Source organism: Falco naumanni, chromosome 10 (assembly GCF_017639655.2).
Source record: "Falco naumanni isolate bFalNau1 chromosome 10, bFalNau1.pat, whole genome shotgun sequence".
Lineage (NCBI taxonomy): Eukaryota > Metazoa > Chordata > Aves > Falconiformes > Falconidae > Falco > Falco naumanni.
In genome coordinates, this window is record NC_054063.1 from 603,108 (window position 1) to 627,432 (window position 24,325).

At 47.6% G+C, this 24,325-nt stretch overlaps 2 protein-coding genes across 7 annotated transcripts in view; both read left to right on the forward strand.

The window, feature by feature from the left end:
- Positions 1–12,601, forward strand: part of OSBPL5 (oxysterol binding protein like 5) — a 186,438-nt gene extending 173,837 nt beyond the window's left edge. For all 4 annotated transcript variants that reach the window (XM_040608711.1, XM_040608710.1, XM_040608712.1 and 1 more), the window contains 7 exons: positions 1,369–1,458; positions 4,202–4,338; positions 7,316–7,501; positions 8,044–8,182; positions 9,359–9,476; positions 10,110–10,212; positions 11,263–12,601. In XM_040608711.1, coding sequence (XP_040464645.1) covers positions 1,369–1,458; positions 4,202–4,338; positions 7,316–7,501; positions 8,044–8,182; positions 9,359–9,476; positions 10,110–10,212; positions 11,263–11,398 — 909 coding nt within the window. In that variant the 3' untranslated portion in view covers positions 11,399–12,601. The remainder of the gene's footprint in view (positions 1–1,368; positions 1,459–4,201; positions 4,339–7,315; positions 7,502–8,043; positions 8,183–9,358; positions 9,477–10,109; positions 10,213–11,262) is intronic.
- A 1,507-nt stretch (positions 12,602–14,108) lies between these two features.
- Positions 14,109–24,061, forward strand: LOC121094945 (tumor necrosis factor receptor superfamily member 6-like). 3 transcript variants are annotated; one of them, XM_040609128.1, is made up of 10 exons: positions 14,109–14,198; positions 15,209–15,302; positions 16,128–16,259; positions 16,659–16,770; positions 17,351–17,424; positions 18,105–18,212; positions 19,210–19,241; positions 22,008–22,346; positions 22,822–22,864; positions 23,744–24,061. In XM_040609128.1, exons 1-10 carry the CDS (start codon positions 14,166–14,168, stop codon positions 24,037–24,039), a joined length of 1,263 nt encoding a protein of 420 aa, XP_040465062.1. In that variant the 5' UTR covers positions 14,109–14,165; the 3' UTR covers positions 24,040–24,061. The 3 variants fall into 3 exon arrangements, with proteins under 3 accessions (XP_040465062.1, XP_040465063.1, XP_040465064.1); XM_040609129.1 differs by lacking the exon at positions 14,109–14,198 and adding an exon at positions 14,695–14,828; XM_040609130.1 differs by lacking the exon at positions 14,109–14,198 and adding an exon at positions 14,860–15,115.
- Positions 24,062–24,325: the final 264 nt, after the last annotated feature.

Below are 24,325 nucleotides of genomic sequence, written 5' to 3' on the forward strand. Positions count from 1 at the left end.
TGGACAGTTAGCTTGCTTCCGAAGGAGCATCCCTTTCTCTTCTGTTCCAACAAACAATTTCTTGCCTGGCCATAAAATGAAAGAGGGAGAACTGAGAGTCTGCGGGACTTTCTTGCTGCAGCCTTAGCCAACGTAAATGCGAGAGGGTACTGGAGTTAGGGGAGCCTTTTGCAGACTGCATTTTTCTGGGGGAAATCATAATTTTCTGTCTACTTGCTCTCACGAAGTGAACTGTTGCCCTGTGCACTTCCTTAACATTTGTATATACTTGTCTTCCAAGCCCGTTCTTCCCATAGGCCTGACATACTGTGTTGAGGCCAACTCCCCAACTTCGATCAGTGCCATCTCAAACCTACAGACACTTCAGAGCCTCAAATGCAGACCATTCTTTTCTGGCTTGATAACAAGATGCTTAGTCCAAGCATGACTCAGAAAGGTCCCCATGGCTTAATTATGTGCCCTGCTTTGAATATTTCTTAGCCGCCATTTTTGTAGAATTGTGAGAAGTTAAAGGTAAACCGCATAATTTTGTTATTAATTTGGATATGTACCGATTCTCTGCTGTATTGCATACATTGATTCTTGAGATACTTGTGATTTCTTTTCCCATGGGTGTTGTGGGAAATGTGGGTTTATATTATTAAAAAACAAAAACGCTCGCCTGCACAAATGTTATTGGAAAGTAGCTGCTAAAATGTCTGAAGAAATGCTGTGTAGTACGACTGGAAGAGCTGGTCACTCTGTCACTGCTGTTTCCTGTGTTCGGCAGACAGGAGGTGAGGGGAATTTTCCATTGTTCTGAAAATCTTTTTCTTGACTCTGGAAATACCCTTTTTCTTTTTTTGTTTTCTGTTTTGTATGATGCTGATGAGAGTTTCTTCACACTGGATGCTTCACGCAGATGCGGCCATCAGCAGTGCCACACTGCTGTTGCTGTCCTGTAAGCAGGAACTGCCACCAAGTGCATTAGCGCTGCTCCTTTTCTTTGGACAAGGCTGCAAGTTTAAGGGTGCAAACTGTGATGTGATTCTGGACAACGGGAGGGACTTGCCCACATACACTTATCCCAACGTCCAGCTGACAGTGAATGTATTTGCAATGAAGGCGAGGCCTTGTGCTGCTGAATGCACCTGAAGGCTTACCTCCCTTCCTGCAGCTCCTGCAGTGATTCTGGTATTGCAAACAAAAGGAGCAGGGCACAATGCTAGACAGTCAAAATCCATGTTAGAATTCATTCTGGTTTTCCCCAGAAATAGTGGAAATCAAGTAAGTTGCACCTTCCTTCCCTCCTGCTTCATCACTGCGTTTGGCTCCCTTCCAGTTCTCGCTAGACTGATCATGTTTTCTATTTCTGTTCTCCCCTGACAGCCCTTCTTCGGTGGCAGCACAAGCATTAATCAAATCTCTGGGAAGATTAAATCGGGAGAAGAAGTGTTAGCAAGTCTCAGTGGACACTGGGTAACATACGATAATCGAAGTCGCTGACAGTTTTAAGCGTGCGCAGCAGCAGGGTGCGTGGGAGGGCTGGCAGCCCTTGGCAGCTCCCTGCCTTGGAGCTGGCCACCGCGGGCCCGTGTCCTGGCTCCTCCATGCTTCCTGCGGTCCCCAGGCAGTGCAGGCAGCACGCAGGCAGCAGAGCTTTCCGGCAGCACCTCTCAAGGTCATTGGTCATTTACTCCTCCGAGTTCCCCGCAGTGTGAGTAACACTTGCACTCCCAGAGCCTGGGACAAGGCTGGGAACAGTGAGGAGTGCTTCCTCAAAGCCCGTGGCTCTGTATTTAGGGTCCTAGGCTCAGGACAGGCGCTGATGGCAGGAGACGCAGTGTGTCCTATGTGTGACTATGAAAATCATGAGGCTTCCTTTTGTCTGGTGTTTGAGACTTCCCCAGATACAGCAGTATCAGGAAAGAACTTCATAGGTTTTTGAATCCATTATTTTCACAACAAACTTTTATTTATACAAAAAATTATAGAAGGTGGTTACTCCTCTGTTCGTGATGTGACGGACAGAGATGTGGATTCGGTGAGGGTCTGTATGTATGGGCAGCTCAGAACAGTCAGCAGAGCAGCTAGCACCTTTGCACACCTAGTATCCACAAATGGGTCACTCGGAGACATCCTCAAGCCAAAATCCAGCAAGAATAAAGTGGCATGGTGAAGGATGTCGTCTAGAGCTTTGGCTGAGAACTCCTGGTAACCAAGGCAAAAGCAGTGAGGCCTGGCTTTGGGTTGGGCGCTCTGGGTATTTAGCTACATTTAGTCATCTACATCTTCATATAGTTGGCCTCTGCTCCCTTACCAGTCCACAGAAATTGCCACTTCTGAGACAAGATTTGTCTTGTCCTAAAGGAGGTATATAAAGTAGGTCAGGTAAGATGTGCCTGGACAAAGCCCTTTCTATAGAGAGGTCCTAACCACAGTGCAGCCTTTGCTGCTGGACTCCTCTCCTCAGGTGATCTCTCTTTTTACATAAAAAGCTAATGACCATTTTGAAAAGTGGAGATTTGCCCTTTCTAGGCCTGTACAAGGTGATTTGCTCCCTGTGCCTGGGTAGCTTTTCTGTTCTGAGCTCCCTTTCCTGCAGGGTGAGCTTTGGTGGTCGCGAGTGGTGCTGAGCTGTGGTGTACCTGGTCTGCCGTGGGTCCTGGGACCACCACCCGTGAGAGCATGTAATTGAGTGGTGCCCCTGGGGCGCTGAGCCACATGTTTGCATGCTGCTCAGCTTCCAGCCTTCTGTGTTTGGGTTTTATCAGCCTGAAAATAATTTATTCCTCCCTTGTTCTTTATGCTGGTTGGTTGTGGTGCACAAAACTAGAATGATGTATAAAAGAAGTAAAATGGCTTGAAAGGGTGGCTCCATCAGCCGCTGTTTGCAGTTGCGTGTTGTGCATAGAGTAGCTGCTGTGCAGCAGTAGGGGAGTGGTTTGTTCCATCCTCCCTCCCTGCTGGGGGTATCGGCCTCCTGACAGAAACCCTCGCAGCTGAACTCTGCCTTAGAACCTGAAAACCCACCTGGATGAAGAAGGGGAGCAAATCCCAATGCTTCTCAGCCCCAGGATCAAAGCAGCAGCTGAGTTGCACACAATTGTGTTTGATAATGCCTGCGTGCTGCCTCCTGGGGACCCAAGACCTGCCCCGGCACTGGCACCTCAGGGTGGTACAGGTGGCACATGGCAGAGGACGTCTTAAGGAAAACTTTGAGGAGGGATGAGAGTCCCTCGGGGCTGAAGGAGTTTCACAGCTGAAGATGTGGGAAGTGAACTTGGCGACATGCACCAGGGACCATGGCAGGGGAAGAAATGCAGCAGCTGTGCCACAGAGAAATTGGGCAGTGATAGGCAAAGCCGACAGCCGTGACCTAAATACGGTTTGCGTGATACTCACACCATGTCCGGGCAGCGAAGTGGCACTGGTGCACGTGCTGCTCGGCAGCTGTAGTTTGATTCATTCCGCTTGCCGTCGGCGTTGTGCTGTTCACTGTCCGCTCTGTAACCCCGTCTGGCTCCCTGCTCGTGCTGCGTCTCTGAGCAAGGCTGGGAAGCAGCTTCGTTAAGCAGGGACCCAGTGATATCGCCTAACCAGCCTCAGATCAGAGACGTGCTGCTTAATATTTGGTTGCCAAGTAAATTGGCAAGGAATAAGGATGAAAGACCCCTGGCATTTTGAAATACTAAATGAAGTTCAGGAGCAATAATAGAAAAACCTGGCTAAACTGGAGGCGGTGGGGGGGGGGGGGGGGGGGGGGGGGGGGGGGGGGGGGGGGGAAGTGAAAGATCTCAGCTTGAGGTCTCCTCTCTAGAGAGGATAGTATTTCAGTAGGCTCTGCGTGAGGTTTCAGCATTCGGATTGAGGAATAAAAGAAAGACTGGAAAAGGAGCTAGGGATCTTGTTTATATGTGGTGGGTGGTACCTGGAAGGAACAGTGGGGAAAGAAGAGCTTCTTTTTAGGGCTTCTGTGGGTACCCTTGTCTGGGGACAACACTAACAAGATGGACCAGGTCCCTTTTAATTCAGCCAGTGTTTCTGGGAATGCCTTGCCTCATTCATTTTTGAAACTTCCAGGAAGTGTTCATTGAGATTTAATGGGATAGAGAAGGAAAGCAGCCTGATCACCACCTGGAAGCAGCTTCCATTCATTGGGATTATTTTCTGCCTGTGTTTCTGATTGTCGTTAACCTTTTCACTTGATTTTTCTTCTCAGGATGGAGAAGTGCATATAAACGAGTTGAAAAACGGGAACACAGAAATGTTCTGGAACCCAACCTGTGAGGTACGAAGGCAGAGACTGAAGCGCCATATTGTGCTGTTTGAGGAGCAGACGGACTTTGAGTCGGAGAGGTAGGTTGCTCCGGGACATCTCGCTGCAGCAGGGCTCTGATCAGAAGGGACTGATTCCTCAGCACAGTCCTGGAACAGCAGTGACCCACTTGGGTGGCGCATATTATCCAGCCTTTTACCTGTTTTATTCCAGTCTGTTAACTCTGGGGTCTTTCCGCGAAGTACTGCTCTGAAATAACCAGAGAGCCGGGCGGGGAAATAGTGTAGGATACATTTCACCTGCTAAAATAACAACTCTCCCTGGACTCCGGAGATCACGAACAGGCTCTCTGTAACTGTCGGAACATTCTGTGGAAGGGCAAGATGCTGGTTGAGTTGTTGGGGAGGTTGGAAGAGTTGTTTCAATCGCAGGCTCTTAAACTTAGATGCAGGAGTCACTGAACCACTTAATGTTCAGGAGAATGTAATTAAAAGGTGTTTAACCCTGCCTTGCAGTCTCAGTTGAGATCTCCAAGGAAGTCTGCACCAGGCTTTTTATGGTCATCTGGATTACCTAAAAACACAGTCCTGACACATGACTTGGGAAATGGAAGGGATGACTGCCTGATGCAGTGAGCATCCCCAAGCCAGTTCTTGAGCCAGAACAGTTAGAGCAACGTCATGTGGCACTGGCTTTGAACCATCTCCCCCTGCCATCTCACCCGTGTGGCCAGTCAGTACCAGCTAACATCCCAAGCCAGCACAGTCTGCTGCCTGGGTCTGCGGTACACTGGCCACTTCCCTGTGGGCACCTAATTTTGGTGTTGCATCGCATCACACTAAGAAGATTCCCCTTTTCATGGGTGAAGAAAGGGACTGCATGAAAATAAAAACACGTGACCATTTAGTTTGTTCTGGACAGCAGTGGACATCATATAAGGGCAATAAAGTCTGTATTTGTAATTTACAGTCACACAGTTGCCGTTGTCACGGAACAGAGCAGACCGCAGCACATTTCTCTATTAATCTCCTGAAGAAGATCCTTTTAAAGGAGATGAGAAATCTTGGTCTTGTGGACAAAGAATTTCCATTTCTCTGCTTGCCAGGGTGCTACCGGCGTTGGCTCCCTTTGCTACGTTAGAGACTAATAACGATACATGTGTGCAGGGGAAGGAGGCAAAAGGAAGAATTTGGAGATCCCTAACAGACATTCCACCCAGCTCCTTATTATGCTGACAGTTGCATGAATAAATTACATCTAATCCAGGTTATGTTCTGTCTGAATTGCTGAGCCTTTCCTGCAGTGCTGAGAACCACCTGTTTTCACAAACGCTGGAGAGTCTCTGAAGCTCGTACCGTTATGCAGCTCACCATGGAGGCTCTCATGGTCTGACACATGCAGCTCTTGGTGGAGCGGTTCGCCCTCGTCAAACAATTCTGTGCGTGTCCCTCTGAGGTTCTTAGAATTAGGGCTCTCTCTTTACACTGCTGCATTCCTTAGGACTGATTTTACACCACCGCAGTATTTTCTGAGGCTGTTATTTTCACTCCTCTCTCCCTCCCCCACCCCCATCTCTTTGAGTTTCAGTGGAGTTTCCTTCCATTGTTTCTGGGAGAAAAGTTTCATACACAGGAAAATGGCAGTGACCTGTATAAAAGGACAGGAAAGTGTTCTTCTGCCTTCAGTAGATTATCTAAGAGGCTGCTTTTTTGTAAGTTTTGCGTTAATGTATGGTGATAGAAATATAATGAAAATACCAGTATCCATTTTAAATTAAAGAGCTTCACAGCAAGGTCCAAATTAAATGCAGTAATGCATTCATCTTCTAAATGGTGGACTGGTGTTTTGTGAAGTTGGGAATACTGGAACAGCCTGGATCTCCAGTGCGTAGTCTAACTGCTAAACCACACGGTAATGTTTTGGGAGGGCTAGCTGCTGATCTCAGAAGTATTTCCCATCTGAAATAAGGATTAGAGTGCTCTAATTAGAGGAACTGTGGAGAGGCTTGGCTGTCAGAGCTTGGCTCTAGTAAAAAAAAAAAAAAAAGGTAATGATTTTTTCTCTCATAAAAGGCAGATCCTTTCCTCTGGGCAGAGGCTTATGAGACATTATATGACAGATCACGAATCTTTTGGCAGGTGAAAACAAGTGCAAGTGAAAACCTGTGTTGATGCTCGCAGTTTGTGAGCATGAGTACATGTCCGTGTCTTGCAGATTTGTTCAGCTTCATACAGATCTGGTTCCTATGCGGTTCCTATACAGAAGTACAATATTGCACATGCGGCTGCAAGCCATGCACATGAGTTCATTTTCCAGTGCTTCTAAACTTTAAATATAAAGCCTTTGTTTCAGGGATAGACATTAACACAAAGGCTCCTAAACATAAATGGTTGAAAGGGTGAGGAAGGTAACAGCTTCTCCGTTGTATATCAGTCTCCTCTGGGATTTATATTTATCAATCCCCATCCCGGCCCCGAGCAGCGCAGGGTTCCTGAGGAAAGGCGCCTTGCAGGGGTGCAGCGAGGGGGGCTGTGGGTTCAGACAGTGCACACACACTTGGGTGGCAGGTCACGCATCTCAGCAGCTGTGCGTCTGCTTTGGCCCAAGGTGGGAAAGTGCCCACAAGCACTCCTGGACCTGCGTGGCAGGTGCAGGGCAGCGTTCTGGGGTGTGCGGGTTGACCCTCTGGATTTCAGCACGGTTAAATAAGTAAACAATTTGTTGGAATAGATGACAGTATTGAAACAACTGAGTTGAAAGCATGGAGAACACAAGGAGGTCAGACACCATTTTAATGGATATTATAGGTGACGGGAAGGCAAAGGTGATGGGAAGGGAAGATTCCCCTGTTCGTCAGTGGATCATTGTTTACAGCATTCAGGGGTGCCGTTCTCATAATGTTCCTTTTATTTACAAGCCAAAACAGAGGCTGAGCAATGCTGTTGCTGTTCCTCTGGAGTATCAATAGACCAGAAAAGTGTCTGCTTTTACATTCCAGGTGGCGGAATGCATTGTTGGTTTTAAGGTGGTTTAACTTGCTTCCCTGTTTATTTCTAGGCTTTGGCAGCACGTTACCAGTGCAATAAACAAAGGTGATCAACACAAGGCAACGCAGGAAAAATTTGTGCTGGAAGAGGAGCAGAGGAATGCTGCCCAGGAGCGGAGAGAGAATGGCACAGAATGGAAACCACTGCTTTTCCAGCATGACGCCACGACTAATGAATGGCACTACAAATACGAGGAGTGAGTGGTGGGGTGGGGGGCGATGAACACACCTCACTGGTTGAGTCCCCAGGGATGCAAACAAGGATACAGACCTCTAATTCGGGTCCTGCCATTCCCCAAACTATGCCCTGCTTTTGCTCTTTCTGAGCTCCATGTCATTATTAGCATACATATTCCTGATACTAATTGGGAATAGCTGGAAATGAGGGCTTGCCAATGGAAAATCTGCCATGCTCTTGGTACAGATCCCTATTACTGCAGTAAATTGTGGAACCATTTCGCAGAGATTTTCTGCGCTGTGCGAGCAGAGTTTGATAACTGTGCTTTCCTCCCCTGGCAAGAAGCATGAAGCCTTTGGAGACTGAACCCCCCTCGGTTATTGCTAGGAACTGTGAATATAGAAGGAAATATCTGTTACTCCTCACACTGCACCTGTGGAAACTGGTTACCATCAGGGACGAACACCTGCACCGATGCATGTGGAATTAATGTATTGCTCTTAACACACCTGGTGTGGGATTCTTGCTTTTCTGATGTTTTTTTTCCTTTGGTTTCAAAAGTTTAAGGCCCTGGGATCCTTTGAACGATATTGCCCAATTTGAGAAGAACGGTATACTTCAGACTATGGAAAGACACTTAACCACAAGGATGTCAAACCACAAAACAACATGTATAAACAATCAAATCATACGGCACAAGGTAATAAGCCTGTTTTGGGGAATATAATACTCTTTGCAATTGTTTAGGTACACAGCCCTTCACATACACAAGCCACATACTGCAGCATTTTCATATAAGCAAAACATAGGCTGAAATGTTTGGTTTGGGTAAACACAGCTTACGACTCTAGACCTGCAGTATTATACCATCATAAACTCCAAATAACTGTAATTCTTGGTTGACGTATCTTATCCATTTTGGCATTTTTCTTCCACCCAGTGTTAGTGACAGTGACTCTTATACTGAGTTTTGCACATGACTGAGGTGAGCTTCACTGTTCAGTGTTTCCAAAGCAGAAAACTTCCCATAGTGAGTGTGTGAGCAAGGTTTTGGAGTGCACCACTGAGACCCTGCAACTTCAGTTTCGGTCTCTGCCATCTGCCTTTATCATTTCCTTTTAGACAAGACTCTCTCCATTCTTCCCCTTAAACAGAGATGATGCTTTCTTATTTTACTGCATTCATCGTGGGAGTAATACATGTCATTCATAAAATGCTGTGTAAATGTAGAACTGAACCAGGTGGATATAACCCATATTACGCTGAAGAACTCCTATCTTATTATGTACATAGTCTCTTCTTTTATTTATAATACCCCAAATCTGAATGTCTCTGAAACAATGGGAAAGTTGGGGTTCATAACTGCTTTTCAGACCCTCCAGTGAGAATTTCAAACCCATGTGTTTGGTTTACCCATCTGAGAGGTAGAGAGAAACTTTCCAAAGTGCATCACAAAATGAGGCATAAAAGTTCTGTGATGTTTAAATCCTTCAAGCACCTTTTGAAAAACTTTCTCCGGGAAATTTCATTCTAAATTTTTCTCTTTCATCCTTTTTCTTATGTATCTGGTTGGTGGGCACACAACTCAGCGAAAGAACTATAAGGCTCATAATAGTAAGTGTCGGGTAAATCTACAGCAAGAATACTTTGGATGGGTGTCTTAAGGATGCTGTCATACAAGGAGATGCTTCTGTATGGGACACGTGTAATATCTTTAAGCAGCTGCCAGGACTCCAACTCCTAGGAGTTGCTGAGAAATCAAACTTTCCAATCTCACAGATACTCCCCAGCACCCTGAATTGCTTTGTTTAAAGCCGAACGTAAGAGCCTTCAGCCTGACAGTGACTGAGTCTCTTTTAATCCCTGTTTTACGCAGAGGTCTGCCAAAGACTGCAGGCGCCGCAAAACCAGCGACCAGCCGTCCAACCACAGCCAGAACACAGAGAGCAGCTGCTCAACACCGGAGTCGGTGCAGGAGCTCTCGGATGATGATGGCAAGTATTTGGGTGTCACTGGGTCAGGCTTTAATGTTCCTCCCTCGGTACTTTATTCCTCAAGCCAGCCCTGGGACATCTCCTGGCGCAGTTAATAGGGAGGGCCCATAGCCCACAGACAGACACAGAGAACGTTCTGCTTTTCTGTTCTCCGTACATGCTGCTCCTCTTTCTGCCTTGCACTGCCCATGCCAACGAGAGCTTCCCAACTCTTGGCACAAACGTTTTGGAAAAATACACTGACATTCCAGTCAACAGATAGGAGTCGAGCTTTGTTTCTTATTCCCTTTTCTCAGCCTTTGTTGGAGGTGACCTTGAGCACTTCAGAGATGGGGGCAGGTGTGAGCACTCCGTTCCCCTCCCCTCTGCTGGGGAGCGAGCTGCAAAAATTGTTTCCTGAGAGCCAAGAAGGGGCCCCAGGCCAGTGTCACAGGACTCATTGAGCTGGGTCTGCAGGGTGGAAGATTCTGTCCCCTGTCTCCTTCTCCCTCTGTTTCCTCCTGAAAGTGTTCCCCCCCCCCCAGCCCCCTGGCTGTGATAATTTGATCACAGCCAGCCACTTTCTGGGTGCACCTGGTTTGTGTTTTATCACCGCTGCCAGATAGTTTCAATACTTTCAATGCTTCGCCATAGGGTTTGAAAGCCTGTGCGCTCAGTGTGGGAAAGAAATTAATCACCTGAAGGAAATTCATTCGGCTGTCTTATCCCTACAGAGAGCCCAACAGGACATACACAGGTAACCATTTTCTCTCATCAAATCAATGACCTTAATGGGCTAAAAAACCCTGTGGCATTTAACTGCCCCACTGCAGCCTTTGGAGCGAGCTTATCAGCCGCAGGGGTGCAGTTAGCAGCTGTTTCCATAGGTAGCCCACTAACACACCGCAGAGACAAACCCACCCCCTGTTCGAAACAGTGAGGAAATCTCTTCCCCTTAAGACTCTCTTTATGGGGCAAAAAGCGTCATCTCCGCGCGCTAAGCCTCTCCTGGCACTCCCAACCCCAGAACAGCTGCAGAAGTTGGGGGGGGCTGGGCCAGGTCCTGGCTATAAATAAATCTCCTCTGGAAAAGAAGGTGTGGGGTCTCCTTCCTCATCGGGTGTGTTAGGACTTGGCTCGGTTTGCTGCAGACATGCAGGCCTATGGTCTGAAAACTGGGATCCATGGCTGAGAAGCACTAAATTCCCACTTTTTCTTTAAACTGGTGGTTGCTGTCTGAGGGAAGCTGTGAGCATGCCTGCTCACCCTCCTGCTGGGAAAGGGCTTTGCTCTGCGACTCCTGTGGGGAGGGCAGGGGAGGTGCTAACGGCCACAGCTGCCCCAGGGAGCCCTTCTGATTCCCCTCTGCATGAGGAGCATTATCCAGCCCCCCCCCACCCCGAGCCTTCGGTGGGGTGGGGTGACACACGAGGCCCACCGTTTTCTGGATGCCAGAGCTGTCGGTGATAGAGCTCTGGCTTTCCTTTGCTGCTCTTGGGGTTGTCCAGGGCAAGTCCTTACATTTGGGAAGTTTGGGGCTTGGGTTTGTGAGTGGGTGCTGGACGAAGAGCTTTCCTGGGGTCTGTGCCCTTGCACCTTCTCGAGCCAGCCAGCATGCCCTGCCTGGCCCGGCAGCAGCCACAAGTACTTGCCCTCCTGATAAAAAGCGGAGAGGTAAAGTCTGCGGGGCAAGTGCTGCACCTGTGAGGGCGTCTCTGAAGTATGGGGATCCCTCCCGGGGTGGAAGCTCTGGGTATGTGCGCACCTCCCTCCCACACACACGTAAACGTGCCGCTTTCTTTTCCAGAAACCTCAGTGCTCTGAACAAAAAATCCTTCCACAGGAAGGTCTCTTCCGAAAGCTTCCTTCTGGACTCTCGCTGTTGGTTTGTCCTCTGCATCTTTCTTACATGTCAACTATTCATTAATTATGTCTTCAAATAAAATCACTACGTTTGGCAGCAATAATGATTACTGGCGGCAGGAGGGGGGCCACTCGCGCAAGGAGCCCGGCGAGGCACCAAAGCACTTTAGAACCAACGCAACAGAGGTGGAAGACAGTTGAAGAAACGAGGTTAAAAAGGGACCTAGGAACCTGCAAAACTCTGTTCCTGCAGATTATGTCATTTTTGCCTTTTACATGTACATCTTCAAGGACCTCTTAACCTGTACGGGCCTTAATGCTGAAGCCAAATGTAGCTTTAATTGTGCAATTTGTTTTCTATGTCTTGTCATTTTCTGATGCAATTAATAATTACCCAGCAGTATTGGTACCCCCAAAATGGTAAACACCCCGGCGTTCTGGAAAGGTCACACCAGCCTGGGTCATAGCTCTACGAGCGAGGGAGTGCAGTTGGAGAGCTGTAAAGAACTGATGTCCACAGTGCCTGTCCGTCTGCCTTTAATTATGGGAGGGAGCACATTTGGTCTAAAAAAATCCACCCCCCTGGATATGAAGTCATGATTTGTTTTGTCAGCACACACAGAATGGGACGTCAGGATGTGTTTTTATTTTCCATTCCACGGGAACTGTAAATATGCACAATTTCCTAGAGCCGTTCCTCTTTAGGAAATAGGAAGTGTTCAGTGAAAGCTCCTCGTCTGGTTACAGAGCTGACTGGTGTCCTGGATCAGGCCCATCGAGCGTGGTGTCAGACATGCCTGTTTGTAAAACCGGGTCACTTACTGTTATTATTTGCTGTATGGCTGTTTTGTAATACCACACACTAGCATTGTAGAGAGAAATCCGCTGCCCCAGGATAGGTGAGAAGGATGTGAGCGATATAGGTGTACATGTGTTCGGTCGTAGGCATGTTTATTGTCGAAGGTCAGAAAGGAGGAAGGGTTTTGCCACTGCATTGTTCAACTCTATTGATAGTCTTCCTATTTTACACCATTTTTTAAAGATTTGCAATATTTTCTGTAGACTGCGGACAATACTAAGCCTTTCTTTTCTGGCCTGAAGTAGTTCCAAGTGGTAAGTACTGCTATATATACAGCCTTAAAATACTTAGTGGTGGTGCCAGTCTGGGCTATCTTTCAATGTAAATGTTTCCAAATTTTTAAGTACATTCCTCATCATATTCCCCAGTTAGGGGAAATCTGTTTGTGCTTGATATGTTGAAATAAAACTACACACAACTTTCAGCGGCAGTCTATCTGACAATTCATTCATTGTGTTTGAACTCGGGTTTGTTTTATAGCACTTTACAAGTAAACAACTCTTAGGCTGTGCTTTTTAGAGGAAAAGGCCTACAGGAATCCCAAACATAGGCCATACGTTAGAACAGCAATAGTATTTTGATCTTTTCTGGTTCAAATTCTCTGTCTCTTCCCTTGAAATAGAAAGAAAAGTGATTGCCTTGGTTTTCATCGTGGTACATGTAAAGGTACCGACTTGCCTTGGACTTAGAAAACCTTTTTATTAAGGAGGTAACTTGGTGATAGAGAGTAGGCAGTTCCGTGGAGAGACCCACAGATCTCTGATGTGGACAGACGGGGTGAGAGCCAGCATCTGGAAGCTGATGGTCAAGAAATAGATCACAAATAATAAGGGTGAGAGTGAATTCGTTATAGGCATCACTCTCCAGAAAACCGTTCTTCATCCTTGGGGAATCATCCTTGAAGAATGTCAACATTGCTGATCCACATTGGGTACTTTTTTAAAGGATGTTGCCCTAGTTATTCCTTCCTGGGGAGGTCTCACCCGTGCCACTCGCCGTGTAAAACCCTGCGAGAGGAGGTGCCCCTGGCCTCTGCCTCTCTGCCTGTGAAAAAATGTCCAGCTGCTAACGATGCCTGCCTGGCTACACAAAGTCCCGTATGCTCGCTTCGTGTGCCGTGCAAACACACCTGCTCATTTCCTGCCTAAATCTCCCTTTGAATCCTTCAGCAAGTCCGTGCACCTCCGGCCTGTCAGCACAGCCTCCCTCATCACACACGTCCCCCTTTGGGACCACGTATTTGAGTCGCTGATGGGAGCCGCTCCTCAAAGTTACTAAAAAAACCCTCACCCAAACAATAAAAAAGTCCCCAAACCCACCCGAACCAAAGCGAAGCAGTGCTGAACAGGGAGCCTTTGGTAGGTGTAAAAGCAAATGCTTTACATTCTTTGGGCCGTTTCCATTTTGCCAAACTGCACGTCCACAGGGATTTCACTGGGACTTGTTCCTGCAGTTAAATCAAAGAAACGCTGTTAGCGCGAGAGCAGCAGTTCAATGAAAGAAACTTATTAAGCTACATAAACTAATTATACATCAGCGGTAGAGAAGTTTCCAAGGTTTACTGCTGCTGCCGCGGGGGATTAAAAACATAATCCGAAAAGGAACAATCTGTAAACCCTTGTGCCGTTGATTTTAATCCAATTTCAGCATCTGGAGGTGAATGTTCCGACATGCCGGTTGCGTGCACGGGGAGGACGAGCGGCATTCCCGAGGCCCGCCGCCACCAGGGCGTTATTTCTCTGGGCGGGACGTGGGCTGAAGAAGGGGGCAGCCCGCTCGGGGCTCGGGACACCCGGTGCGCACCCGGGCGGTGCGGGGTCGGGAGACTCTCCCTTCCCGCGGCCGGGCGGGGGGCGGGGGGGCCGCGGCGGCCGCTGCCGGGGGGGCGGGGGCGGGGGCCCGCCCCGGGGCGGATAAAGCGGCGGCGGCACCGCCCCCTGGATGTGCTGCGCGGCGCGGAGCGGGGCCGGTGCGAGCGGGGCGCTGCTATGGGAGCCGGCGGGGCGGAGAGGCTGCTGCTGGTGAGTGCTGGGCGGGGGTCCCCGGCTGGGGTCTCCTCCGCCACCTGTTGGCCGCGCTGCCGCGGCGGGGCGGGGCTCTTGCGGCGCGGCCGGGCCCCGCGAGTGGGGCCGCCGTCCCCTCCGGGAACTCGCCCCGGCTTCCGTTCCGCGCCGCCCGGGGCCCGGGCGGCCCCTCCACCCCCCCGGCCGGGGGCGAGGCAGCGCGGCCGGCCGAGCCGAGCCGGGCCGCGGGCGGGCCCCTGCGGCGGGGCAGGTGCCGCCGCTCCCGGGGCGCCCCCTCTCCGCGGGAGCCGGCGCGGGGGGCGAGGCCTTTCGCGGTGCCCGCGCCGTGTAGCGGGGGGGCTCGCCGGCTCCGCGGGGCCGGGAGCCGGGGAGGGAGCCGGGGCAGCGGGCCCCCGGCAGCCGCTTGGTGGCGAGTGGCGGCCCGGAGCCCCGCGGCCGCCCCGCCCCGTGTCGCGGCCCGCCCGCCCCGGCGAGGCACCTGGGCGGCCGGCCCGGGCTCCGGGGCGGGGTAGCCGCGGGCGTCTTTAACAGGAAAAAAGAATAAAAATTCCTAAAGCTCCGTGGCCGCAGCACGTTATTTTTGTGAATGACTCAGCCACTTGCCTTCTGCTGAAGATGACAGAGCCCGTGAGGAATGCGGGATGTGGCCCTCCCAACTTGGGGGACGGAGGAGGGAGAGCCGCGTCCCTGGGGCGGGAGCCGCGGCCTCTGAAGTTCGGCTGCAGCGGCTTAGTAAAAAGAAAATAAAGTTTATAACGGAGGCAGGGAGCTGGGGCGATAGTTGGCCTAAAAGCCCCCGGCCGCTGCACAGTGCTGCTTTAACCCCAGCCTTGTGCTTGCCATTACCGCCGTGAGCAGCACACTTGGGCAGAAATTAGCTTGGGTTTCCTTTGTGGCTTCCCGTAAACTTCCAAGTGTGTTTTCAAGTCTTTGCAGGATCATTTTCCCGAGATGGTTATCGTGTCCCGGGGAGATGAATCACTCGCGCTTGTTTGCCTCTGCTGTAGGTTATGCTGCTGGTGATGCCCGGAGCCAGCGCCGAGGACTGCAGGGAGGGGGAGTACTTACACGAAGGCTGCTGCTGCGTATCGTGTCCGGCTGGTAAGGCGGCAGGCTGTTATGGCTGATAACAGCCATGGGGTTTTCATCCCGTGGAGACTACTGCGTCACTATTATTTTTTTTTAACACTGCATCCAGTGGAAGTGTAAGCCTGGTCGGTGCTGGTAAGGCCGGGCTCCATTTTGAGGTGAGAGCCCCTTGTGCAATAGGTGATGGCTGGGAGAGGTGCCTTGGCAGCGAGCCGGGAAACCTCTGCCTGCCGCTGAAGTGTTCCAAACTGGATGGTGTTGGTCTTGTCTTTTTTTTTTTTTTTCCCCTGCTTAAAACAAACAAGCAAAAAGCAATGCTTTAGCTAGCACAAAGAATGGGCCCAGGGGAATTCTGATATTTCTGTAGCTGTAGGTAGAACATCGGCCTGCCTTTGCAATCTTCTCCTTGCTCAATGTGTGTGGTGTTAACAAGCTTTGTGCCAAGAAGTGTATTTCTGGGCTTGTCGGGTGCATTTAGAGATAATCGGGCAAAGGAGAAGTGGGGTTATGAGCAATTCTCCCTGTTCTGACTGTGTCCCTTCAGAGGAGGTGGCACTGGCCACATGGGTGACTCGGGCTGTTGCAGTCACCCTCCCCAGTGTGCCCTGGCAGGGGCCTGGCTGGGTGCCTTGTTTGCTGCCGCTCCCTGTCTGAGCGGCGAGCTGCAAACGTGCCTCCTGACCCTGCTGCGCCGCTTGATTCGTGTGGCACACCACACATGAGAAGGGGTTGAACTTTCACCAAAAATGGCCTTGTGTTGTAACATCCTGTTAGAGTCCTTTGCCTGTTAGATGATTGCTTGAGGCTGCTGCTGCTACCAGTTCTCCCCTTCCACAGGTACTTTTGTTGCTCAGCACTGTAGTGCCCCGCATTTGAGAGGAAGATGTGACCCTTGCGTCGAAGGGGAGAGTTATACTGCCCATGAGAACGGCTTGGAAGGATGCTTGTCATGCAGACAGTGCAAAGATGGTACCGAGCACAATTTTGATGAAACCTTAACCCTTTTCCCCTTCTATAATGTGGAAAGTCTCATCCTCCGGCTTTCCGCACTTCTAAGTCATTGATAATATTGAACATATAAATGGCCTTTATGGCCTGAGTATAACTTGTGACTCTCTACACCAGGGGTCCTCAAACTTTTTAAACAGGGGGCCGGCGCAGATGAAGGGGCAGGGAGTCATCTGCGGCTGCTTGGTTTCCCCCCCACCAACCCCCGATGGGGGGGGGGGGACGGGGACAGGGGTGGGCATGGGGGGGTTCTGTAAATACCAGGGGCCGGATTGAGGACCCTGGGGGGCCGTAGTTTGAGGACCCCTGCTCTACAGCTATGCAAAGCTTCTATATTTATTTTGTAATTTATATTTTTAGATCAGATAACTTTGAGACCCTGTACTCGGACACACGATACTGAATGCCAGTGCAAACAAGGGTATTTCTGCCCTGCTGAGGGCTGTGAAATATGTCAGAGATGCAGTACAATGTAAGTTTGATAACTATGTAAGCAACTGTTTTCCTTCCAGGGAATGTTATTGCTGTGGCCCAATCTGTGCCAGTACCTAACAAACACATGCTATTAGGCTGTAAGTAATGGCTCTGAAGCCAAATGGCATTATTCATGCATTTAAGTTTTAGGTGTCAAAATACATGAGGTTGAGACCTTAAAAGATACAGATTTTGGTTTTGTGCTTGTTGCTTACAGGTGTAAACTTACATTCTTCATGTCTTCAGATCAGTACTTCCCCCACATACACACCTTGAATGAGTTTTGTAGCACCCAGCCCAAAATTTCAGGGAGGTAGAACCACCTGCTGAAGAAAATTAACTGTGCCTGAATAATGCATCTACTCTGTGGGTTTTCTCCCCACCACTTAGAAGCCGACACACATGAGCTTTATCTGCTTTGCTTCTATTCAGTTTCATAGTATTGCCTTGGGTAACTAACAGTCACCTGTTTATGCATGATCTGTTCATGTCTCTAAGCTCTGCCTGAAAAAGGCCTGGGCAGAGCTGCATGTTGCTCTGGAGATGCTGATACAACCCTATGTTGCCACCTACTTCAGGTGTCCGGAAGGAAAAGAGATTGTGCAGAACTGCAATGCTACTATGGACCTAGGATGTGGCCTACCTGATCAAGGTCTGGTACACAAATACCACTCAGCTTGATTTGTTGGGTCTGTGGCTTCAGGCTAATAACATTGGAGCAGTCTGTAAAACAGCGGTTTGAACTAATGTAACATGTTTAAGAGCTTCTGTATCTTGGTCTGGGAATTACTTGCTAAAGACAAGTTCTCAAAGGGGTTGGAGTGGCAAACTAGCGTAAATTTCAGCTGGTGAAAAGCTGCATGTATTGCCAGGGTTGTCAAAGTCACAACAGTGACACTGTTGAAAGTTACAGATAATGCAAAGACTTCTGTGTTTTGTGCCTGAGAAGCTGTACAGCGGAGAGCTTCTGCCAGAGTAGAGAAAGAAGGAACTGACGCTACCAGTGCTACAGCACCTGAAGCTTGCTGTCACCTTTTGCATACTTGTTTCCCCTGTTTCTTAAAGGTCTCCTCAGAAAGACTTGCTAAGTTGTGTTGCAGCTGTGCAGAATCCCCTGCTGCCTTTGGGCTAACAACATGCAGTGCAAATGAGCACTTGCACATTCAGTTCAGCTGATAGACCCAGCACCTTTCCCAGGGCGAGCTAGCCAGGTCACTGTACTACTGTGGAGGGTAGGCTGTTCTCTAGGACAGCAGGGAATCAAGTTGTGCTTCAGAATATCTTGTTTGGGGACTGCTCAGTACTAATTTTTCATTCCTTTATCCTTCACAGGAAGCCGAGCTTTTGTTTATATTATGGTGATTACTGTGATTATTGTGGTGGTGGCGGCGGCTGTTTCGGTGCTGTTGGTTAGATGTAGAAACCTGAAGAGTGATAAAGGTAACGGCTTAATTACTATCCATAAAGTTTCCAGAACTAGGCAAAGCACGCGCTAAGGCTGTCTCTGGCTTTTTTTGTTACTTTGTGGGGGACTTGTTTAATCTCTGGCTCATTTAGTGTGTGGTTCAGTTAAGTAACTCCTGTATCATGGTGGCTAGTCTTGTTCAGCAAATAAAATGCATAAAGCTTAACTGTGAGCTTCCTTACTTTGCTGACAGATGCCTGTGCTTCAGAGCAAGATTAGTGTAAGGTCCTTAGTAGGAATTTTCCTATCCACTTGCATTGTATTGGCAAAGGGTGAGGAAAAAGCTCTCCGTGAGCTCAGATGCGTGGGGCAAGTAGCAGCAACTAATTAGATCCCCAATTACTTTCTTTCACTGTGTTTGGCTGTGGAAACTTTTTCTACAAATTGTTGCCCTTTCATCATTTGAGACCTTTTAACATGAATGTTAGGTTGATAAGTCCTGTGTGAATTAATTCCATATTTTTATTTAGAGGGAACAGAGGTATCTTCCTGGGGAATTCTTCTTTCTGCCACTGCATATGAAAAGTTTTTCTTGCAACTAGTTTAGTTAAAATAATGTCGAAAATTACTCTTCAATTTGAAAGTTAACTTTGTTCAAATCATGTCTTACTGATTGTATTGCAGTAAAGACAATTTTCTGCCTTCTCTTTCTATTGCGGTAGCCCACAAAAATGCTAAGAAGCATAAGCTGGGGGGGATGGGGTGGAGTGAAAGAGTGGCTTAAAATCCAAACTGCATCTTGTGGTCTGTTAATTTACTAAGTAAATTTACTAATTTACTAAATGCTGGAGGTGGAAGCTGAGGGTAGTACTCTTACAAAACATATGACAGATCAAGGAAACTAAATGGCTTGTATTACGGCTTTGGTTTGTTATGAATGTGTCTATTGTGTATCAGTCTTGTGAGAATTCAGCTGTGTTTTAAGTTGTTGCAATTCCTACAAGCTTCTTAGAAATTATCTTTGTTTTCTAGCTGCTTCAGTTGAAGGTGCAGAGAAAGGTCTGGTAAGTATATGATGCATTAAGTGTTTTGTCTCAGTTTTGTGCAGCTTAACTGTGCCAGTACTGGTTATTTGTACCTGATACACAGCTCTCAATTTTTGTCTCACTGTAGACCCTCTGGTAGGATGTGTTCCTGTGATGCAACAAGTTCTGATTAATACAGAGCCAGATGTTAGCAAGGGCCTGATGTGTTAATTAGCTGTATGTGTCCACTGCAGCTGCCCTTTCCAGTACTTCCCTTGGAAACATTCCAGAACCTCTGGCCAGGATGTTTTGAAAGTGGGGAAAAAAAACTGGGCTAAGTGCAAGCTTTCACTTCAAGCTGTCTCCAGGTGATGCCTTGATCCAATTAGTTGTCTGCCACTTCATGCATGTATTTCCCAGGCAGCATCAGCTACTGCTTGCCTGGACTGTGGTGTTCTAGCTTTCCTGGCATTTTGACTACAACATTATTTGGTCATCAGACTGACTGCTCTCCATCCAGCAAAGTGACTGAGTCTTCCTGCCTTTGGGCTCATGTCACAAGCTACAGGCCAGGACCTGGCAGTCTTAACTCCTTGGTCTTAGACTGTCCCGTAAGTCAAGGGGTTCAGGAGCATACCAGTTCAGAAATACAGCCTGGAAAAGGGTTTACCAAGCGCAGGCTGGCTGATGGCTTATGTTCTACTTCAAAGGTAGGTTCACCCTGGCCTCCTGTAGTCAAATGCTATTTCAGAACCTTACTGTTTCACCCTAAAGATTATTGCTAGTCTAGCCTTTTGCAAGATAAATAAAAGGCTAGCTTGTCTTTTGCTAGTCTAGCTTTAGATTCTCTATTTAGAAGCTACACTCCTAACAGCATAGCAAGGTGAAAATGAGCTCAGTCTTCACTAGCATAGTTAATGATGTGTAACACAAGTTGTAAAACAAATGTTTGTCTTGATGAGCATCCAGATTCCTCTTGTAGCACACGTACAGCACCTTCTCCCTGCTGCCTTTCTTGTCCCCCCACCCAGTGCATGCATTACTTGCCTGGTGTGTGAGCTTTTAGCTAATCTTACTATTAGACATTTTTCAAGCAATAAAATGCGTCTGAATTATGTCACAAATACTTGAAGACTGAAGAAATAGAACTGAAATACCTTTTGCAAACATCACTTTTAAACTCTTCTCTTTTTCAAGGTTCGTAAGTGGCACAAATACATGAATCATGCGTGGGTTTTTGTTGAGTTGTGTCTCCCCCATGCCCTGGCCAGATTTGCAGCGCTTCGTGTATTCGTAGAAGCTGATGAAGAAGCATGACAGACAATCTGGTCAAAATGCTGTAGCGCAGGAATAGGCAAATATCATCTCTTTAATTAGAATAAAATGGCAGTAGAATAATCAGTACATTGTGACACCTCTGATGTAAGAGTTGTCACAACTTGAATTGTAATGTCTGTGTACTTGGAGCATTTATGCTACTGTAATAAAAAGCTTATTTGCTAAGGAGAGTTAATGCCGATGCAGCCCTGAAAACAGGTGTTTTAGTGCCAACATGCTGTCCTTTCCAAAGAACCAGTGAATTTATACTGTTGTAAAATAAAATAAAATTACTGCTGATAGCTATTTCATTCCACAATAGAGCAGCAGCTCTATTAGTCAGCTATGCCGTGTTCCTTCAGTTGCTTGGTTACCTACTGAAGAACTATTCTGTATAAGTAGGGTCAACTTGTTTAACCTGTTTGCACTCTTCGACAGAAAGTGGATTGATTCAGTAAGGATGATGTACAACTACATGTTTGATGTGTGGGGTGGTTCCCCTTGCATCCCTACTTACACATGGTGCTGTCACACGTGGGTCACTGACCTTGTGCAAACAGAAATCACACTGTTTTATGCTCATTGGGGAGCTGCAGATTAACAAACACAAGTCTCATTAGAAAAAGTCACTCTCCACTCATAAAAAAAAAAATAATCTTAAAGCTTTCTAGTTTTAGCATTAGTTGATAAGCTAGATAGATGCTGGTCTGTGCTGTACTTATACTGTTTTTGATGGGTTGGAGCTATGCTCCCTGGCATGTGCTTGTTCAATGTATTGACAGTGCTGAAAATGATGCAGCCCTCCTCGCTTGCTTCCCACTCTGTCCACTCAAAAGCTACACAGTCTGCACTGCTGCTTCTTTCAGGTAGTTCTAGTTTGTGAATCTGCCAGAAAAATTAAAACTGGAGGGGGGGAAAAAAAAAAAAGCCTAAGCTAGTGCACTTACACAGAACTGATAGGCTATTATTAGCTTGACAAAAACTCTCAAGAACATCAGCCTTGGTACAGCGGTAGTCTTGAGGCCCCTGCTGCTGTTAAGTCACCTCAGGTGCAGCAGGGCCATTTGATTCCCTCCTGCCTCAGGAGAGGTGCATACCTTCTGTACTGTGACAGGGGCAAGCAGCAACACAGGCTGGTGAAAACACCAGGAAAAATTTCCTGTGTTTGTTGTGGAGGTAACCTGTGAGCCTTACCCTGCAGTCCAGTGGGAGCAAAACAACAAGCAACGGGGAAAGTTTAGGCCCTGAAACCTTTTGAAGTGCAGTGGACTCTATGATCTTAAAGATCTAACCTAAATGATTCTGTGATTCTAAGTCCAAGTCTATAAAGGCTGTAACTTTTGCATGTTTGTAACTTGGCTGCATGAGCAGCTCTCCTATTATTTCTCTGACATCTGGTGACTTCAAGTGTTCTGTTTTCTTTCTCCAGACTGTCCTTGAAGACCTACCTATGAAACATCTCTTAAAATATGTTCTCGCTCTTTACAGGAGTTTGAGGGCAGTACTAGAAGCCTCATTTTACCAGAAGTGGAGACACCTGCAACTAACACAGCCAGCCCTGAGGGTGGGAACTCTGGTGAGAGCCCAGAGGGCCAAGTGCAAACCGGTGTCAGCTTGGAAGTAGAAAATACATTACCGGAGGAAAACAGCATTGTGCTTTCTGAGCGGGGCACTGTCCCACGAAGGGGCTGGAGACGACGCCACATGGAAAGGTGCTGGAGGAGGATCGTTAACTCTTCACTACCAGCAAAAATTGGGCAGACTCTTGCTTTTCATCAGAATGACCCACCTCGTGTACCAAGTGGTAGCATGCCAGTAAATTGTATGGTAAGTGTGCGTGTGTGAAATTACTGTATTTGCTCTGATACATGTGTAATTTCAGTTGAGTTCTTAACTATTCCTTGAGTGATAGATGCTGTTTTCAGGCAGAATGATAGTGAAGAGGAGGCTTTGCCTTGAAGATGTAATAGAAAGTATGGGAAGTGATACCTTGGGAAAGCAAACTTCAACCCCTCGTTTAATCTGCTCTGTCTCTCTCATGTCCCTGGTCAATATTTACGCAGAAGCTATTCTTTTGCAAAGGCAGCAGCTGTATTGCCTTGCTGCTTCCCTTCAGAGCTAGCAGTGTGGCTGTTTCAGCATGCAAGTCTTTTACTCAGATACTTTCAGCTGTGCTGTAAAATCTGCCCCCTTCCCCCTTATTGGTACGTGCGCTGTGGAAGCGAGCTGTCAAGTAGCTGAGGAATAATCGTGAGTGAAGTGCTCTGATAGGTTGGAGTAACGGTCCAACTTTGTATTACAGGTACAAGAACCAACAATAATTGTTAACGATCTCTCTCAGAAAGGTAAGTATTCCATAAATTTTCATAATTCCATAAATTTCAAAAATTCCATAAATTCCAAAAAAATAAAGTACTTGGAAATTTTTTTCCTGTTGACTTTAGTCTACTTAAGGAATAGTGTAGGGAGGCTACTGAATATTGCTTAGAGCTATAAGGCTTTCAGATTATTGTAAAATATACTGAAACAGGATTATTACTACATTTGAGAGAAGTTGTAATCCCTGTGGTAAATTGTTATACTTTAAAGCATGGCTTTTCTGCACAGGTGTATAATGCAGTCATGCTTATGCTTTTAAGAATAAGAACGGTACAAAATTTTTTCATAGGTTTTAAACAGGTCTGCATTGCAGCAGTATACCCTGCCTTAGTGAGTGCAGTGTGGGTCAGAGCAGGAGATCTTTCTGTCAAATGGCCACTCACGTGGAAGACCGCCTCAAATTGCCATACACCTACCTGTACCCAGCAAGCTGATATCTAAGGGACAGGTTTTGTTCATGCGGGTCTTGGTGTGGCAAACGTATACCAGCAGCATAGCGAAGTGGTTAAAGTCTGCTGTTGAGTAGCCCTATTAAGTTTAAGTGAGTGACGATGTGCATGCCAATGAAACCTTCCCCAAAACTACTTTTACTGAATGGTGTCTCTCTTAAGAGACTACTCCTGAGATATAGACTGATACCTTTAGCCTCTTTCAAGATTACTCAGCAGGGAACCTGTTTGTTCTGCAGCTTCTTAGGTGCCAAAGCTGGCCTTGCTGCTGCTGTTTGTTTTGTGCATGTGTTGGCTGAAAATTAACGGGAAAGCGTATATGTTAGTTAGTTACGAAAAAAAAATCTGTATTTTAAAATCTAAGCTGATGTGTTTGGTGTTTTTTCTTTTTTTCAGAACTGAGAGATACGTTTTTGGTCTTTATCAACAAAGTACCACCGAATAGATGGAAGCAGTTTATGAGAGGTTATCTGCAGGAAAACGATATTGATAAAATTATTTGTGACTTTCCTAGTGACAGTGAAGAGCAATGTTATCAGATGCTTCTGGCCTGCAAAAACAAACTGGGAATGAAACTATGTATTGTTAAATTACTGAAGGAGTTAAATTTTGTAGATGCTGAGGCTTATGATAAGGTCTTGAACACTTTGAAAATGAATAACATTATAAGTATTTCAGAAGGCACGGATTAACATTTACGACGAACTTCACAAATGCTCCTGTGTACATGTGTGTATGTCTACGGCCTTCCTGTAAATGAGGACATCGGCAAGCGGCGGGCAAAGGCGATGGCGTGGAAGCGATGCCCTCCTCACCTCGGCGCAGGGCGCCGCCGCGGCTGGTGTTACTCGCTGAGGCCTCCCGAGCCGCGCGGTGCCGCCAGCCGAGGGCCGGGGGCGGCGGCGCTTCGGACTGCGGAGCTACCGCGCTGCGTGTGGCGCGGGCGCGCCGGGGGCGTCGCGTTTGTAGTACGGCAAT

Bases quoted from the DNA above. Each gene is read 5' to 3' on its own strand.
- LOC121094945 (XM_040609128.1), top strand. From the start codon at position 14,166: ATGGGAGCCGGCGGGGCGGAGAGGCTGCTGCTG. The intron at 14,199-15,208 runs GTGAGTGCTGGG...CCTCTGCTGTAG, and splicing joins GGGCGGAGAGGCTGCTGCTG to GTTATGCTGCTGGTGATGCC. The intron at 16,771-17,350 runs GTAAGTTTGATA...CACCTACTTCAG, and splicing joins TGTCAGAGATGCAGTACAAT to GTGTCCGGAAGGAAAAGAGA.